Raw genomic sequence first — 18,033 nt, 5'->3', positions numbered from 1 at the left:
GGCATAGCTGGGGCCCATATGGGTGCCCATGGTGCTACCCCTTTGGTCTGGAGGAAGTGGGAGGATTCTTATTTCTTAGTTCCACCCAAATAACCTCCCTGGATGTATTCCCAGAAATATCCTTCTTAAGTACGGCAATAAATTATCCTTATCAAAAATGCCACTTCCCCTCCTCTCTCTCCCCTTTCTATCCTTCCTGTGGCATTTGTATCCTGGAACATTAAGCTGCCAGTCCTGTCCATCCCTGAGCCATGTTTCTGTAATTGCTATGATATCCCAGTCCCATGTTCCTAACCATGGCCTGAGTTCATCTGCCTTCCTATTAGGCCTCTTGCATTGAAATAAATGAAGTTTAATTTACCTTGTTCTTTGCTTTGTTCCTGCCTGTCCTAACTGTTTGATTTGCTCTGTTTCCCAGCTGTCAGTCTCCGACTGATCTCTTTCCTCACTATCTCTCTGGGTCCCACCCCCACCCCCAATAAACCTTACCAGTTTAAATCCTCCCGAGCAGCTCTACCAAATGTCCCTGCCAGTATATTATTTCCCTTCCAATTTGTGCTTCTTGTACAGGTCAATTCTATCCCAGAAGAGATTCCAATGATCCAAAAATGTGAACTATTCTCCCCTGCACCAGCTCCTCAGCCACACCTCCATCTGCTCTACCCTCCTATTCCTACCCTGACGAGCTCATAGCACCGGGGATAACCCAGATACTACTAACCCTCGAGGGCCTCCTTGTTAAATTCCTGCCTAACTTCCTATATTCTCTCTTCAGAATCTCATCCTCTTTCCTTCCTTTGTCATTAGTTCCAACGTGTACAATAACCTCCTTCTGGGGCCACTCCCCTTTGAGAATATTCTGCATCCTTGATCGTGGCACCAGAGAGGCAACACACTTATGATTTCTTGTTGTTGACTGCAGAAAAGCCTGTTTGTGTCTCTGACTATAGAGTCCTCTATCACAATCAATCGCATGAAACCTGGCATACCCCTCGTTGCAATAAAATAATTGAATTGAAGTTATTATATATTTTCAAGTTGTTATTGGCCAGAAGGTAGGTAGATAAATGATAAGTGTTCACAATAAATTGGGCCCAATAGATTTTTCGATCCAAAGCTAAAAAATAGAAAACATAACCAGTTAGTTTTGTGCTAAAGATTACTTTCCATCAGTTATTGGCCAAGCTAACTCAGTTCTTTTAGATTTTGGGTGTTTATGACAGCAGTTGCATAATTGATAAATTTTGAAGTAGTTTATTAAGCTTAAGAGGCAATAGTTTCAATATTTACATTTTTAATTAGAAAAGGATGACCGTTTAGGATGGTTGAAGTATAGGTAAGTTGTCATTGACCCAGAGGCCCATAGAGAGATGAGTGTTGGTGGTTTAACTTGAGATCACCATGCCTCAGGCAAAGGTCAATGTTGAGAAGGTTGGGTCTTCATGGTGACCTCAGTTCACTGATACCAGGGGATGAAAAGGCAGTTAGCATGGAGTGTGGTGATTTAACATTGTGAAGGCAGCATCTACTGTAGCTGAAGTGTTTGGAGCTCTTCCTTGAGTTATCTTAATATCTTTTGATCCATCTTCCTTTACAAGGTTGTCCACTATAAGGTCTGACTCAGAGCATTTGTTGATGATCACTGTGTTTTTGGAGCTGGCAATCTACACTGTATCAATGAGTACTGGATGACTGTACACAGTTTTTGATAAAATGTTTGACTCTTTGCTCTACCTTCATCTGAAGTTTAGTTTTCATTCTTTTTGGGAACAAAACATTTATTTTCCTAAATACTACTTTAATAAAGGGTACATATTGGTGCTAATATTTATTTGAAGCTAGATTACGAACATTGTAACCTTAGCAGTATTTATTGTCACTCTCCTTTTGTCATTTTGTTGAAAATTGTCTGGGGAAAGTAATAACTGCTGTAACAAGAATTACATGAGATTTCATGCTGCACAGGAATTACTAGAATGTTTCTGTTTTCAAGGGACCACAAGTTCCAGCATTTCTCCAAGATAATAGACAATAGGTATAGGAGTAGGCCCTTCGAGCCTGCACCACCATTCAATATGATCATGGCTGATCATCCTTCATCAGTATCCTGTTCCTGCCTTATCTCCATAACCCTTGATTCCACTATCCTTGAGAGCTCTATCCAATTCTTTCTGAAATGAATCCAGAGACTGGGCCTCCACTGCCCTCTGGGGCAGAGCATTCCACACAGCCACCACTCTCTGGGTGAAGAAGTTTCTCCTCATCTCTGTCCTAAATGGTCTACCCTATATTTTTAAGCTGTGTCCTCTGGTTCGGCACTTCCCCATCAGCGGAAACATGTTTCCTGCCTCCAGAGTATCCAATCCTTTAGAGATGTTGCTCTCTATCTTTACTTTCTTTAAAAGCAGAAGTTAAATATAGTGCTGTTCTCTTCATATTGAAAGACTCGGGTGTAGGACATTGGTTAGGCCACTTTTGGAATATTGTGTACATTCTGATGTCCCTACTATCAGAAGGATGTTGTGAAACTTGAAAGGGTTCAAAAAACAATTTACAAGGATGTTGCCAGAGTTTGAGTTATAGGCAGAGGCTAAATAGGCTGGGGCTGTTTTCCATGGAGCATCCGAGGCTGAGGGGTGACCTTAGAGAGGTTTATAAAATCATGAGGGGAACGGATAGGATAAATAGATAAGGTCTTTTCCCTGAGGTGTGGGCGTCCAGAACTAGAGGGCATAGGTTTAGAGTGAGAGGGGAAAGATATAAAAGGGACTTAACGGGCAACCTTTTCACACAGTGTGGTCCGTGTATGGAATGAGCTGCCCCCACTCCGCCCCCACCCCACTCCGGCCTATCACTCTCACCTTGACCTCCTTCCACCTATCGCATCTCCAACGCCCCTCCCCCAAGTCCCTCCTCCCTACCTTTTATCTTAGCCTGCTGGACACACTTTCCTCATTCCTGAAGAAGGGCTTATGCCCGAAACGTCGATTCTCCTGTTCCTTGGATGCTGCCTGACCTGCGCTTTTCCAGCAATACATTTTCACCTCTGAGTATATGAATAAGAAGGGTTTAGAGGGATATGGGCCAAATGCTGGTGAATGGGACTAGATTAGTTTAGGATATCTGGTTGGTATGGATGAGTTGGACTGCAGGATCTGTTTCTGTGCTGTATGTCTCTATGACTCTATATAGAACCTCTTGCAATCTCTGCATGTCTAAGTTCTTTACAACTGATTAATTACCTTTTGAAATGAAGTTACTGTCAGCCATCGAATCATGGAAAGCAAGGCAAGATCTCTCAAAGTATAAGGAACCAAATGACTAGATATTCTGATTTGTTGATGTTGTCAAAGGAATAAGTATTAGTCAGAAAAGAATCTGTCATGAATAAATCTCTCTAGCAGCAAGCAGCTGAGTATCTAAAGTACTGTCGTTTTCTCTAAAGGCAGAGTGCAGTGGAGGCTGGGACGCTAAATTTATTCAAGGCAGAAATTGATAAATTCTTGATGTCACAAGAAATTAAGGGCTCCAGGGAGAATGCGGGTAAGTGGAGTTGAAATGCCCATCAGCCATGATTGAATGACGGAGTGGACTCTGGGCCGAATGGCCTGACTTCCTATGTCTTATGGTCTTATGCTTGCATGGGAGGCCATCTTTGTTTGAATCTTTTCCTGTTAATTGAATTCAATTAATTTTGCAAAAGTAAGTACTGCAGATGCTGGAGATTAGAGCCAAGAGTGTGGTGCTGTGCTTTTCCAGCACCAGACTCCTAGCTCAATTAATTGTGTACCTACTAAACTTTTTATGGCTATTATTGAAATCTTAAGTTTCTGTTGAATTTTATTTAACTGCCTATGTGTCTAAGCTATATCTGCAAATTCCATGATTTTCTGTTTTCATATCGTCAACAGCATTAACAGTCACGAGTTTACAGTGGTTCGCATCCACCTGTGGTACCACAATTGCATGAAGTAAATGCTGTCTACGTTTCAAAAGCTAGGGCTTCCAAATAAACCTGGTGTTGTGTGATTTTTACCTTAGTCTGCTCAAGGCTTTTAATAGTCTTTTGTTCCTGGCTTCTCACTTCCCCTTTAATGCTATTTTGTCATTGTGCAAGAAGAATATTTTCAACTTTTGATCTCATCACCTCTTGGACTGTGGCATCTTGTCTTTTTTTGACTTGTAAAAGTATGCTTCTGAGCTCCATCCTTGGACAGTGTGTGGCATCAAGGAACTCTAGCAAAACTGGAGCCAGTAGAAATTGGGAGGGGGAAACTTTCCTTTGGTTAATGTCATACCTGGCACATAAATGGTTGTGGTTGTTGGAGGGCAGTCATCTCTGCTTCAGGATATCTCTGCAGCAGACATTCAGACTAGTGTCGAGGCCCAACCATCTTCTTCTGCTTATCAGTGCCCTTCCCTTCATCATAAGGTCAGAAGTGGGGATGTTTGAACAATGTTCAGCACCATTCATGAAGGCTCAAATACTGAAGTAGTCCACATTCAGATTTAGCTGCATTGAGACAATATTCAAGCTTAAGCTGACAAGTGGGAAGTAATATTCATGGCACTCAAATACCAGGCAATGACAGTCTCCGATAAGTAAGTATCTAACCTTCACCACTTGACACTCAATGGTATTGCAATTACTGAATCCCCCACTATCAACATCCTGGGGGTGACCAATAACTGAGAATGCAACTGGATTTGCCAAATAAAAACAGACTATAAGAGCAGGTCAGAGTCAAAGAATATTGCAGTGAGTAACTGACTCTCCAAAGTCTGGCCACTGTCTGCAAGTCTAAAACCAGAACTGTGGTAGATTTTTCTATGATGCGGGGTTGCACAAGAACACAATCATCATATTATAGAAGAACTACATGTAAGTATGGAATACTGGGCATAAAATGGCTGCCTTAACCGCTTACCTTTGACTCCACATGGAATTAATTTATGTAGTCTTTATGAGAACAAAATTAAGTAAAGAGCTTCATGAAAACGTATTTTCATTGCTGAAGAGCATGAGAAGTTAGAGTTCAGCATGTAACGAATATTGTTTGCTTTTTAGCTGATCATACCAGTTTGTTTTTCTAATTAAATGGAAGTGAAGTCTGAAAGAGTATTGAAACAGTTTTTGAGAAGAGCATTCTGCAATTCAGTGCTTAATAAAATTCAAAAGAAACCCATTTACAGAATTATCATTTAAAACGTGTAACTAAACACAAATATTTAGTCTGCTTGATTGCACCCTGCCACTGAACTGTAACAACTCACCAAATTTATTAAAATGCTCCTCATCTGTGAATTTCACTACTAAGGTGAGAGCAGAAAATTCATAGTAACGCTAACACATTCAAGTTATAATATCTTGCCTCCAGCATAGATTGTCTTTTCTTTATTGTCACTGGAACCATCTTCTGGAGTTTCCTGTCAAAACCAGGGCTGCAGCAGTTAAAAGACCCACTCTACTCGCTGAATGCTGGTGAATGAGTGTGATGTCTCCAGCACCTTCTTAGTTCCTGAAGAAGTTGAGTTTTAAAAAGAATAAAACTAAATCTCAAAATGCATGTGATTTACCACTGTTCTTTCCAACAAAAACACTTGAAAATAAAAGGATAGTTTGCATCCTGAACATTCACCTGAGTTATTAAATTTTATGCAATTAATGTGAAAAACCAAGGTTTTCTTCCTCTTGCCTATTTCCCCCAAATATGTCCAAATTAAAATTATTTTTCTCATAAATATCTCCATAGGCTCACATTGTCTATGTCTAATATCCATCTTATAGTTTCCCAGTCTTTCAATCCTGTTTATGACATCTTGTATACACTTTTTGTCTTATTACAATTGAGCATTTTGCTGGTTGTCGTTTTCTGGATTCCATGCTGAAAATCCCCGATGTCAGTCTTGCCTCAATGTTGGCATTCTGCTTCTGAGTCAGAGGCAGCCATTCAAGTTCCAACTCCGAGACAGGTGCACAACCCATTTTGCTATTTCAGTGAGTGAGGGAGTGCTCGGCTTCAGAGCTGTCATCTTTTGGTTGAGGCATTAAACTGACACCTTAGAGCAATTCTCGCTTTTTTCCTGACTAATAATTTATATTATTTCCTTTAAAATGGTTTAACTGGTTTCTATTACATTGTTTGTCGGACTTAGTTATGCACACATTGACTGATTGCTCTGGATCTCTGCTAAACAAGTAATTACATTTCAATGTTATTGAATGACATATTCCAGAAGGTGTTATACAACTGCAAACTTTTTCTTGCCTCTCTCTGCCATCCACTCCCCTTCGAGATGCTTAAAAGTAGCTGGTGGAACTTTCGGGTAATCCAACTATATCTCCATTACCACCTCGTCCCTTGGCAATTTAGGAACTGTGTGAATGTTTTTTTTTGCTTTATGGTAGCTGCTTATTTATGTTATACACTTTATTCAGTCAATTAATTAGAGATATTGCATTGGTTTCACTTTTTTTAACTACTTCAGGAGATCTCTGCACACTTGATGTCTGCAAAGCCGCCTCAATTATTGAAATGTCAGTAAAGAGCATTCTACCTGTAATTTACTTATCAAATGTTCTTGTCTTCAATTTTATTTGTTAATTCAATATCTTGAATTAAGTATTGCAAGTAAAATTGACCACTTTGCTGTTAAAATGGGTATTCTGTTACCATATTCATTGTAAATTGTTAAAATTGCTTTGATACTTGTCTGATAATACCTGATGCTATACTCGGTTCTATAAATCAGGATTTCTCAACTAGTGGTCAAATGGGTTGTTGGTTTGTGAAATGTTTCTAAAGAGTCCTTCAAAAGTAACTAAAACAAACTATTGCTTCTTCCATTATCTCAGTCTACCATTCTCCTGACCAGTGTTCTTTGCCTAACTCACTTTTCTGAGCGAAATGTGGCCAGTCCGTCGTTCAGTTTACTCAGTCGTTTGGTTTTACATCATTCATCAGTATGTGGAGGTTACTGGTGGGTTTATTCGCAGGATAGAACCAAAGGGTCTGTTTCCATGCTGTATATCTCTATGACTCTATGACTGGGCAAAGTGATCTGGTGCAGAGTGGTGTACACCTGGATTGACCTATTTGAAGTTTTCATTAGCAGCAATGAAAAGCAGATTTCCTCAATTTATTTAAGAAACAAAGGCAAATGAATCAAAATAGCTTTCTGTAGCTATGGAGTGAACAGAGAAGTGCTTCCTCTTTGCACTTGTTCATTCCGTTGGGTCATTAAAATGTGGAGCTGGAAAAAGCAGGTCGAGCAGGAGAGGTGATGTTTCAGGTGAGATCGATCAGAGTATCAGCAATGCTGATACAGGACTCGTTTCTGGTCAGAGCTGGCATTGTTTATTTCTGATGTGAAAGTAATGGAAAAGAATAAAATTACATTGAATTTGCAGTTATTCATTGAAGGCATTACAGACTATCCCCAGGTTGCAAATGGGTTCTGTCTTGAGTCCATTTGCAAATCAATTTGTCTGCAAGTCGCAGAACAGTGCAAAGGACAATCACCTCCTAAGAAACAGTGCCAAGTATCTGAAAAGAAGAGTATTTCTTAGTTATATGACACCAGGGGCTCCAATGCTGCATACTAAGGAAGGGTTTTATTAAGACCTTGACAGCCCTGTTTGCAGGAGGCAGCCTCATCCTCTGATCCTACCTTTCAGTTTCAACCTCTTTCAATTACTGCCCGGAGATTTGACACTGGATTGTCTAGTCATATTAAGAAAAAAGATAAGTCTATATATTTAGTCTATATATTTAAGTGTGGCAAAGTTTTAAAGAGGAAAAGTATTCTTGGGGGAGGCAGGGTCTGCATAATTTTTATAATGTCACTTTGGAAGCTGTGGAAGCAAAAATGTTAATCATTGCTGTAAGTGATTTTTGTAGCTAGTTCTAATCAGATGCATCCTCGTTAGACAAACAGGAACCACCTAGACGTGGTAGTTAAGTGGCAGTAGTTGCAAATTTAGAATGTGGGTAAATGCTGTGTGGTGGCTTAATGGCTAGCTCTGCTGCCTCACAGCACTAAAGAAACAGGTTTGATTCCAGCCACAGGCAACTGTCTGTGGAATTTGCACATTCTCCCCGTGTCTGCATGAGTTTCCTCAAGGTGCTTCGGTTTCCTCCCACAATCAAAAGATGTATAAGTTGGGTGAATTAACCATGCTAAATTGTCACATAGTGTCCAGGAATGTGTAGGCTGGGTGAATTAGGCATGGTAAATGTGGGGTTATGGGCTTAGGGTGGGGGAATGCGTTTGGTTGTGTGGAGTCCGAATTAGAATTCAACGACAGAGTTTATTGTACAAAGAAACCAGAGTTCCGGGGGAAAAGAGACATCCAGCAGCATGGCTGTCAGCTGCGAGCCTTCTCTCTCCCTCTGAGCACGTCACGATATTTTATATATTTCATGGTATAATGGTTCAGATATCGAGTCTTTGTGCAGCATTGTATAGAAAACATTACAGAGTCATTCAGTTTCAGCAGCTATGCAGAAATCCATCGCTGCAGTAGTTGGTCGTGATTGTTCTTCCTGAGAAAGAAGATCGTTTTCCATTACTGCAAATCTTACACATGTATTAAAACTTGTATACAAGCAGTCTCGGGTAGTTAGCATTTCTGTTGAAGGTCAGTATATGTTACTGATGTGTATTCTCTCCCCCATCGGCCTTAGACTAACTATCATGTTCTGTGTCTGTTGTGCTGGTATCCTGTTGGCCTCAGGCAGTGTCTGTGTATGCTTCTCTGTACTTTTCCACGTAATGGCTCAGCGGCCATCTTGTGTCTGTGTGCCCCGTGTCAGCATGCCCCATGTCAACTCCCACTTCAGGTGGGAAGCGGTTTGCAGGGTTAGTGCAGACTCGGTGGGCCCGAAGGCTTCTATCTAGACTGTAGGGATTCTTATGATTCAATATTTAAAGATAAATTGTTTTTAAAACTTGCCTTGTGTATTAGTTTCACGTGAAAATCTGAACAATGCTAACTAAACATATGTGAAAGCGTAATCGATTCATTCTCCAATGTCAAGAGCTTCTGCCTGAAGTTTACATGAAAATGATTGAAGATTTTGCGTTATTGACAGGGAATCCTAGAAAGTAAGTGAGGTCTTAATGAAAAATCGACAGTTATTCATATGAATATCAGTCAAAGCAAGGTTTAATCCAAAATCGATCTTTGGAAATGTACCAGATTCCGGAGTAATAATCCAGTTTCTGTGGCTATAAGCACAATATGAGATTATTTGGGGGTAACCTGCTGAGGCCAAAAAACGATTGGTGCATGCTTTCTTTAAAAAAGACCGACGTGGAAGTACCGAAGGGGCAACTTTTTCACGCAGAGGGTAGTACGTGTATGGAATGAGCTGCCAGAGGATGTGGTGGAGGCTGGTACAATTGCAACATTTACGAGGCATTTGGATGGGTATATGAATAGGAAGGGTTTGGAGGGATATGGGCCGGGCGCTGGCGGGTGGGACTAGATTGGGTTGGGATATCTGGTCAGCATGGACGGGTTGGACTGAAGGGTCTGTTTCCATGCTGTACATCTCTATGACTCTAAGGAGTGATCAGAGTAACATCGCTGAAATAGAACAAAGAGAGCTTCATTGTGCACTTTGCAATTCCACATATAATCCATGTACAATGGGCTATAGGTTGAATTGTGATTTTTTGAATTTCACTTCGTGCTATACAATTATTTATATTTTAATGTTCACGTGCAAGTGCCCTATTTTATAGAATAGTATAGTACAAAAGAGTCCTTTTGGTCCCTCAAGTCTGTAGTGCCAAAAATACGCTACTACCTACACGAATCCTACTTTCCCACACTAGTGCCATAACCTTGAATATTATGATATTTCAAGTGTTCATCCTTCTTAAAGGTTGTGCAGTTACATGCCTCAAATACCCTCCAAGATATTGCATTCCGGAGGCTCGCTACCCTCTGGGTGAAAGTAGTTTTCCTCAAATCTTTCCTAAACCACCTGCCTTTCACTTGGAAATTGTACCCCACTGTCATTGACTCTTCAGCTAAAGGGAGCAGCTGCTTTCTATTTACCCTGCCCACGCTCCCCATAATTTTACACACCTTTACCATGTTCTCTGTTGACCTTCTCTGCCTCAAAGAAAATAACCTGAGCTTATCCAGCCTCTCTTCATGGCTGAATTGCTTTCATGCAGGCAACATCTTGGAGACTCACCTTTGCACCTGCCAATCTCTCCAGTGCAATTGCATCCTCCTTATTGTGTGGTGACGAGAACTGCACACAGTTCTCCAGCTGTTAACTAACCAAAGTTCTGTGCAGTCCCAACATAACCTCCCTGTTCTTTCAATCTATGCCATGATCGATAAAAGCAATTGGTGGGAAGACATAGTGAGCCAAAGGGCCTGCTCATGTGCTAAGCTGCACTGTATTGTTCTATTTTCTGAGTGTCCTGTATGCCCTAACGACCCAATTAACGTATTCTGCCACCTTCAGGGATTTGTGGACAAGCACCTGAAGATCCTTACCTTCCCCTGAGTTATCTACTGCATTTTTATAAAGTGGACCCACATTAGCAGTCTGTAATTTCCTCCCTCATATCCCACAATGGCCTTGCATATGTCCAGACTGGGGATGCGTCCACTTTTTAAAATCTGTCAAAACCTTCAATACCTTTGTGCTGCTTATATCAATCTGCTGAAGAACATCACAGTCCATTTTCTTTAATTCTGTACTTGCATCCACCTTCTCCTGAGTAAAAGCAGGTGTGAAATGCTCATTTAACACTCTGCCAATGTCCTCTGTATTATGCAGATTACCCTCTGGGTGCCTAATGGTCTCTGTTCTTTATCGTTTTGTTCTCTTCCTCTTGATATACTTGTAGAATATCTTGGGATTCTCCCTAAACTTGCCTGCCAGCATTTTTTATTCCCCACTTGTTCTCCTATTCATTTTGGGATTTGCTCCATTTGTACCTGTTATATGTCTCACTTTTTTTTCCTTTTTGTCCAGACCTCGATACCCTTGGGTATCCAGAGGTGTCCGGTTTATTGCTCCTACGTTGCACCCTAGAGGATACATGAAGCTAAGTAGGATGTGTGACAACAAATATTAACAGATCTTCTGTATCATACAGATAGAGTGAGGGGTTTGCATTCGCTCTGATGCATGGACCATTTAAAGCAGGCACTAAGATCCAAAATTGCTGCAATTAAATTGTATAATCTAATATTATGAGAGTGGTGGAAGAGTGGATTTGCAGAATTGGATACGCAGTGTTTGGAGGTTCCAGGAACATTGCAAAGTGGGGTCCTAGAAATTAAGAAAATAGGAGTATTGAAGGTGATTCTGGGATAAGAGAAAATTGATCTAGAGGATTGTGAAAATAGAAGTCTGGGATCTAGGAATGGAGGAGAGTTTAAGTTTCATAGAGAGGCATCATTTTTCTTTGTTCAGTTGATTTCCTTCTGAGATCGAAATGCTGTAACAGCTATAGAGAAATGCCTTTGTAAGGTGTTTACTTAGACTCTGTTTCAGTGTTGATGGCAACTGGAGATGAAGATGAGCAGGAGTTTGGATATGTAGCTTTGTAATTCTGTATTTTTCATTGTGTTTGTTTACTATTCCTTTCAGATGACTTTGAAGTATATCATTTATATTGGACTGATTTGCTGCTGCATGTGGGATGGACTTGCCCAATCAGGTAACATATTGACTAAACCAGTATATCACTATGCACTTAGGTAGATATTCAAACCTGAATACTGTATTCCCTTTAAATATCATTGTGTTCCCGATAGCCCAAGTGATTCCACAAGATCATCAATACTTCAAGTGAGCCAAAAGAGCTACCCATGGCCACTCCCTCATCACAATGCTGCCTTTTGCAACATTATCTGGAGAAATGGGTTGTCTTTCACAGGTATTCTGGCCAGTTCTATCTTTAACTTCTCTCAACCGTGCTATTGGGGCTGTGTCATCAAACTACTTTGATACTCAATGATGGATAAGCTACAACGTTACCAAGGTCTTTAACCTTGCCACACACTCTGTACTTACCATTTTTTCTTCACCTTTGGCTATTGCTCCTCACTGAAGCAAATTATTCAGCCTTGAAATTTTATTTGATTCTCGACTGAACTTTAAAACTCTTTATCTCTATCATAGCAACAGGACACTTGCACTTCTATACCGTTGCACAAAATCTTTTTTCCCTAAATTCTGACTTTGTCCTTCATAGAGCTGTCTGTCCAAGTGCATAAATCTATAACAATACTCTATTCAGTTCCTTGGCAACATTAAACTATTAAATAAAATTAAAAAGGTTTACTGTTATGGAATTAATTAACATTTAACTTATCTTGAATACAAAAAGAGGAAGGATATTATGGAAACATATAAAATTATGAAGGGAATAGATAAGAGAAGCAAGGAGGTTGTTTCCAATAGTGGGTGAAACTAGGACTACAGGGCTTAGCCTCAAAATAAGGAGGAGCAGATGTAGGACTGAGTTGAGGAGGAACTCCTTCTCACAAGTGGTGGAATGTCCTGCCCAGTGAAGCAGTTGAGGCTACGTCATAGAATGCTTTTAAGGCAAAGATAGATTTTTGAACAGTAAAGGAATTAAAGTTTATGGTTAGCAGTTAGGTAAATGGAGTTGAATCCATGAAAAGATCATCTTATTGAATGGCAGAGCTGGCTTGACGAACCAGTTGCCTACTCCTCATATTTCTTATGTTCTTCTGTTAAAATATACTAGACACTGAGCTGATGTTTCCTGTTTATAGCATAAATTTTGCTGATGACACAACTGCTAAATGGTGAAATTGTAAATAATTCTGGGGTAAATTTATTTATTCCATTAATATTTGACACATTTTCTGTTTTGAATACATATTCCAGGATTTTGATCTCTCCTCATGGTTCAGGTATCTTAATCTATATGTTGGTTTAGTTGACGTTATTTCTGACGTGGTATCTGAGATGTGACATACTACTTAGTACCTTTTATTGTAAATGACTAGACATGTTTGCAATAATTTAATTTACCTTTTTAAATGCAGATCTTAGTGAGTGTTTGAAAGCCAATGCCAAATCATGTGGGGACTGTATACAAGCTGGTAGAAATTGTGGATGGTGCACCAAAAATGTAAGTTTTCAAATATAGAAGTAGGACATAGTACTAGTTGTTGCTTTATCTTAAGTATTCTTAGAAAGTTTAGATAACTTTGCAGTAATGCAATATGTATAAACTATAAACATGCGTGAATGGTTTCAAAGTTAGAAGTTCACAGGCGGAAGTGAATTCAGCCTAAAAACCTTTTGGCAACATTAATGATTAAGAGTTACGCACTTCTGGCATTTTGGCTTTAACATTTTACCAAAGCATTTAACCAACATAAGATGTTTTTTTAAACTAACATTCAAATATTTTACATGTTTTCATTCTTTAATACATGAAACTGAAAAACTTTTTTAAGAAACAGCATCACTAACCATGATCTTTTTAATTATTCTTATCCAGTCGTTGCCAGTTATTAAAGAAGAATGTATAATGTTGATTTTTTTTTAAAGAAAAGTATAGAAAGGAATTTAATAAAAGTAACAGGATTGGAACTGGGTGTTGCATACAACTGGGAATTAAAAGCACAAGCACATGATGGTGGATAAAAAGGAAAAGTGCATCTTGAAATTCCAGTGAAAGATCTGAAGAACTATGATTAGGAAAATAGAGAGCAATGTATAGAGTTGTTCCATGAATTGGAAGGACAAAAAAGGCAGCAAGATGAGGATTTAAAACTAGGGAGAGCACGTGGAACAGGACAAGTCTGTATCTTTATTTCAGATATCTGACTGCATTTCTTAAATTGCAATAATGACTGGACTTCATAACTTTTAAAATCAATCTGTTCAGAAATGTTATTACTCACCTCTGGAGCAGGTTTTCCAAATGTTTAGAGGCTAAATGATATGCGGTGGGGGAGAATAATGAGGTGCTAAATTGCTTGGCATCCCAATAGAACAGAATTATGAGTATGTCATCACTCCTATTTAAATCAGGCAGTCTTGAAAATCTACCTCTCCCAAATGAAGGGATATCTGCTCTTTCTGTCTCAAATATGCATCTCCCAGCTCCTTACCTCACACTGCAATGTGATTATAAAAATACATCAAATGTAAAGAAATAATAATGATGTCAGAAATCTTAAAAATATCTTTTTTTCTGTAGAAATTCTTGCAGCAGGGAGAACCAAATTCTGCACGGTGCGATGACATAGAATCACTAAAAAAGAGAGGGTGTGAAATTGAAGATATTGAAAATCCAAAAGGTTCACAACGTGTAGATGCTAATAAAGAACTTACTGGACGTACAAGTGGCGAAAAGGTAGAGCTGAAAGACATTACACAGATCAGACCGCAGAAGCTAACTCTGAAATTACGATCAGGTATTTCTGTAGTTTGGGTTTTGTTACTTGATATAAACTGATTTTAATTTGGTATGCACTGCTATAAATAGTCGCTGAACCTTTCAAATATATGCCTAATAACAATCATGGCAGATCAAAGTGGTTAGTTGGAAGTTTATCGGGTGCTCAGAGCTAATTTTATGTCCTGAAAAATTCCATTACCATTAGGACACACAGCAGCACTGCATTGTGTATGCGCCCAGTCAAGGGATTCTGGACATGTAAGCTGCCTACTCTTAACAGCATGTTTGTGAAATAAATATGCAGCTAACTGATAGACATCTCAATTGCCACAAGTTACATCATCTAAAAACTGTCCTCATTTTGATCAGGACTTCAATATTCAAAATAGCTTGACATATTAAATTGGGAGAGCAGGCCGGTTTAGTGATTTGATTTTGATTTATTTATTATTATCACATGCACCAAGATAGAATGAAAAGTATTGTTTTGCATGCTATCTGGACCAATCATGCCTTACATAAGTTCATCAGAGTAATAGAACACAATGCAGAATATATAGTATTGTAACATAGAGCAGGTGCAGAGAAAGATCAACTCTAATATGAGGGGTCTGCTCATAAGACTGATAAAAGGAGAAAGAAGCTGTTCTTGAATCTGTTGGTACGTGTTTTCAAACTTTTGTATCTTCTGATGAATGACTAGTCAATGAGGTGGTCCAGTTCTACTTTTTAGCAAGTGCTAGGCAGTGACCATCTGCAACAAGAGAAACCTAACGATCACTCTTTGACATACAATCGCATTACCACCATTGTTAACATCTTAGGGGTTAACATTGATCAGGAACTGAATTGGACTAGTCCTATAAACTCTGTGGCCAAAAGAGCAGATCAGACCCTAGGAATCCTTCAGTGAGTAATTCAGCTGATTCTCCAAAGCCTGTCTACCACCTACATGGCACAAATCAGGGCTGTGGTGGAATACACCCCCTTTACTGGAGGAATGCAGGTCCAATAACGCTCAAGCCTTTGTAATGCATTCGTGGGATGTGGGTGTTGCTGCTGGCAGTATTTATTGGCATCCTTCATTGCCCTTGAAAAGGAAGTGAGCTGCCTCCTTGAACTGCTGCAGTTCATGTGCTGTAGGTGGACCCACAGTGCCCTTAGAGAAGGAATTCCAGGATTTTGACCCAGCAACAGTGAGGGAACAGTGATATATTTGTAAGTCAGAATGGTGAGTGCCTTGAGCAGTTTGGGCGTTGTATTTAAGGAAGGATGTGTTGGCATTAGAGGGGTTCAGAGGAGGTTTACAAGAATGATCCTGGAGATGAAGGACTTGTCATATTTGGAATGGTTGATGACATCTGTATGTAATGGAGTTTAGAAAGATGAGGGAGAATCTGATTGAAACTTACAGAATACGGAGGGGCCTGGAGAATACGGATGCGGAGAAGATGTTTCTGCCTGTAGGAGAGATTAGGATCCAAGGGTGACAACCTCAGGGTGAAGGAATGACTCTTTTGAACTGAGATGAGGAATTTCTTCAGCCAGAGTGGTAAATCTGTGGAACTCATTGATGCAGACAGCTGTGGAGGCCAAGTCATTGAATGTGTTTGAGACAGATAGATAGGTTCTTGGTTAGTAAGGGATCAAGATTATGGTAGGTGAATGGGTTTGAGAAGCATACCAGCCATGATCGAATGGTAGAGCAGATTTGATGGGCTGAATGGCCTAATTCTTCTCTTCATAACTTATGGTTTTATTATCTTTTACCCTGAACCTCAAAAAATTGGTTTAATTTCAGATAATCTGATACTTTTTTGTGAGGTCTTGAATTAACCTGCATCCACCACATGCTAAGGGAATGTATTCCAAACCCTAATCATTCTATTCATAAAGATGTTTCTCTCATGTCATTGGTTCTGTTGACGATCACTCTTAAACAGTGATCTCTGGTTCTTGATCCTTCTGGTGGCCAGAACTGTTTTCTCCTCATGATTTATATCCCCCTATCAATCTTAGAAAAACTATAGCTTCAAATAATTGAAGTTCCTCATCCCTGAATCCCTTGAATCTTTTCTGCACCCTCTCTAAAGCCTTCACATCCACCTTCAAGTTGGTGGACAGAGTGGACGCTTCCTGAGTTGAGGTTGAGGCAGTATTTTAACGTATCTATCTTTCTTTTGTACTCTATGCCTTTATTTATAATGGCCAAGATACTATTTGCTTTATGAACTGCTTGCTCAGCCTGCTGTACTGCCTTCAGTAATGGTGGGCACACATCCCTAAGGTCCATCTGCTGCTGCACCCTCTTTTTGGAATTGTATTTATTTTATGGCCTCTCCCACCTCTTCCTATCAAAATGAATCTGCTCTCACTTTAATGCAGAAAAGTTCAGCCAGCTTCTTGTCCTTTGTCCCAGTTTATATCCCTTTGCAGTTAATGCAATCCTGTTTCCAGGATGGGCGGCACGGTGGCACAGTGGTTAGCACTGCTGCCTCACAGCGCCAGAGACCTGGGTTCAATTCCCGCCTCAGGCGACTGACTGTGTGGAGTTTGCACGTTCTCCCCGTGTCTGCGTGGGTTTCCTCCGGGTGCTCCGGTTTCCTCCCACAGTCCAAAGATGTGCAGGGTCAGGTGAATTGGCCATAATAAATTGCCCGTAGTGTTAGATAAGGGGTAAATGTAGGGGTATGGGTGGGTTTCGCTTCGGCGGGTCGATGTGGACTTGTTGGGTCGAAGGGCCTGTTTCCACACTGTAATCTAATCTAATCTAATCTAAAAATGTTGTCTGCAAATTCTGAAGTTGTTCCTGTACACCCAGGTATAGGTCTCTAAACTACATCAAAACAAGCTGCAGTCCAAGCAGTGACTAAGAATCTTGCTGAGAGTTGAAAAGCTACCATTTACAACTGCTCTTTATTTATGACCAATTTTCTTGGATATGAATATCAGACTATCATGTACCTTCAGATTGTTGGAATAATCTTGCTGTCCACTGTTGATATAAAAGACAGTTTGGAGGATATTCTGCACAGCCAAACCAAGCCTACTAATTTCTGTGTATTTAGGTATTCAGCTGTTCAATCGATTTGAATCCAAATGTGAGGGGAGCCTTCGATTTCTTAAAGTTCAAAATTTTCTTTTTGTTAATTATGAATTTGGCAAATGGGGTTTATTTATTTGGAATAGGATAGTGGGGTTATTGCACTGCATTCATTACTCTTTGTTAATGTAATGTTCCTTGATTTAGCATAAGTGTTTATCTGCCACCTTTCTTTGAAATGAAAATTTATTATTGCTTTATATGGTCTTCATGCCAAAACCCTACAGCTAGGTAATTAACATTAATGTTATTTTATAATTAAATGCATCAATCAATTTGTATACTGCAAGATCCCATAAGTAGGAAAGAAATAAATGGTCTCTTGATAAAGGTTAAGGAAAGATATGTGACAAACGCACCTAATTTTCTTCAAATAGAGACCTTGATTCAATTTTCACTCCACTTCTCAAAAGATGATACTTCCTTATACCACTTCAAAGCATCACTGAGCTTTTAACTTTAGCTTTTAGGTTAGGGCTGGCTATGTCACATGAAACAAATTTTAT

At 39.7% G+C, this 18,033-nt stretch overlaps 2 protein-coding genes across 10 annotated transcripts in view; one reads left to right on the top strand and one right to left on the bottom strand.

Moving 5' to 3' along the window:
* Positions 1–18,033, bottom strand: part of LOC122550083 (integrin beta-1-like) — a 279,698-nt gene that overhangs the window by 150,044 nt on the left and 111,621 nt on the right. The gene's annotated exons all lie outside the window — the stretch shown is intronic.
* The window catches only part of LOC122550082 (integrin beta-1-like), an 80,719-nt gene that overhangs the window by 33,132 nt on the left and 29,554 nt on the right, over positions 1–18,033 (top strand). For 2 of the 3 annotated variants that reach the window (XM_043690610.1, XM_043690611.1), the window contains 3 exons: positions 11,628–11,697; positions 13,058–13,143; positions 14,224–14,440. In XM_043690610.1, the coding sequence (XP_043546545.1) occupies positions 11,628–11,697; positions 13,058–13,143; positions 14,224–14,440 (373 nt within the window). Of the gene's footprint in view, positions 1–3,523; positions 3,544–11,627; positions 11,698–13,057; positions 13,144–14,223; positions 14,441–18,033 lie in introns of those variants that run through there. The other variant, XM_043690609.1, reaches the window with a different exon arrangement.

The sequence above is a fragment of the Chiloscyllium plagiosum genome, chromosome 5 (assembly GCF_004010195.1).
Source record: "Chiloscyllium plagiosum isolate BGI_BamShark_2017 chromosome 5, ASM401019v2, whole genome shotgun sequence".
Taxonomy (NCBI): domain Eukaryota; kingdom Metazoa; phylum Chordata; class Chondrichthyes; order Orectolobiformes; family Hemiscylliidae; genus Chiloscyllium; species Chiloscyllium plagiosum.
The sequence above is the reverse complement of the archived record's forward strand: the minus strand, read 5'-3'. Positions and strand labels throughout refer to the sequence as shown.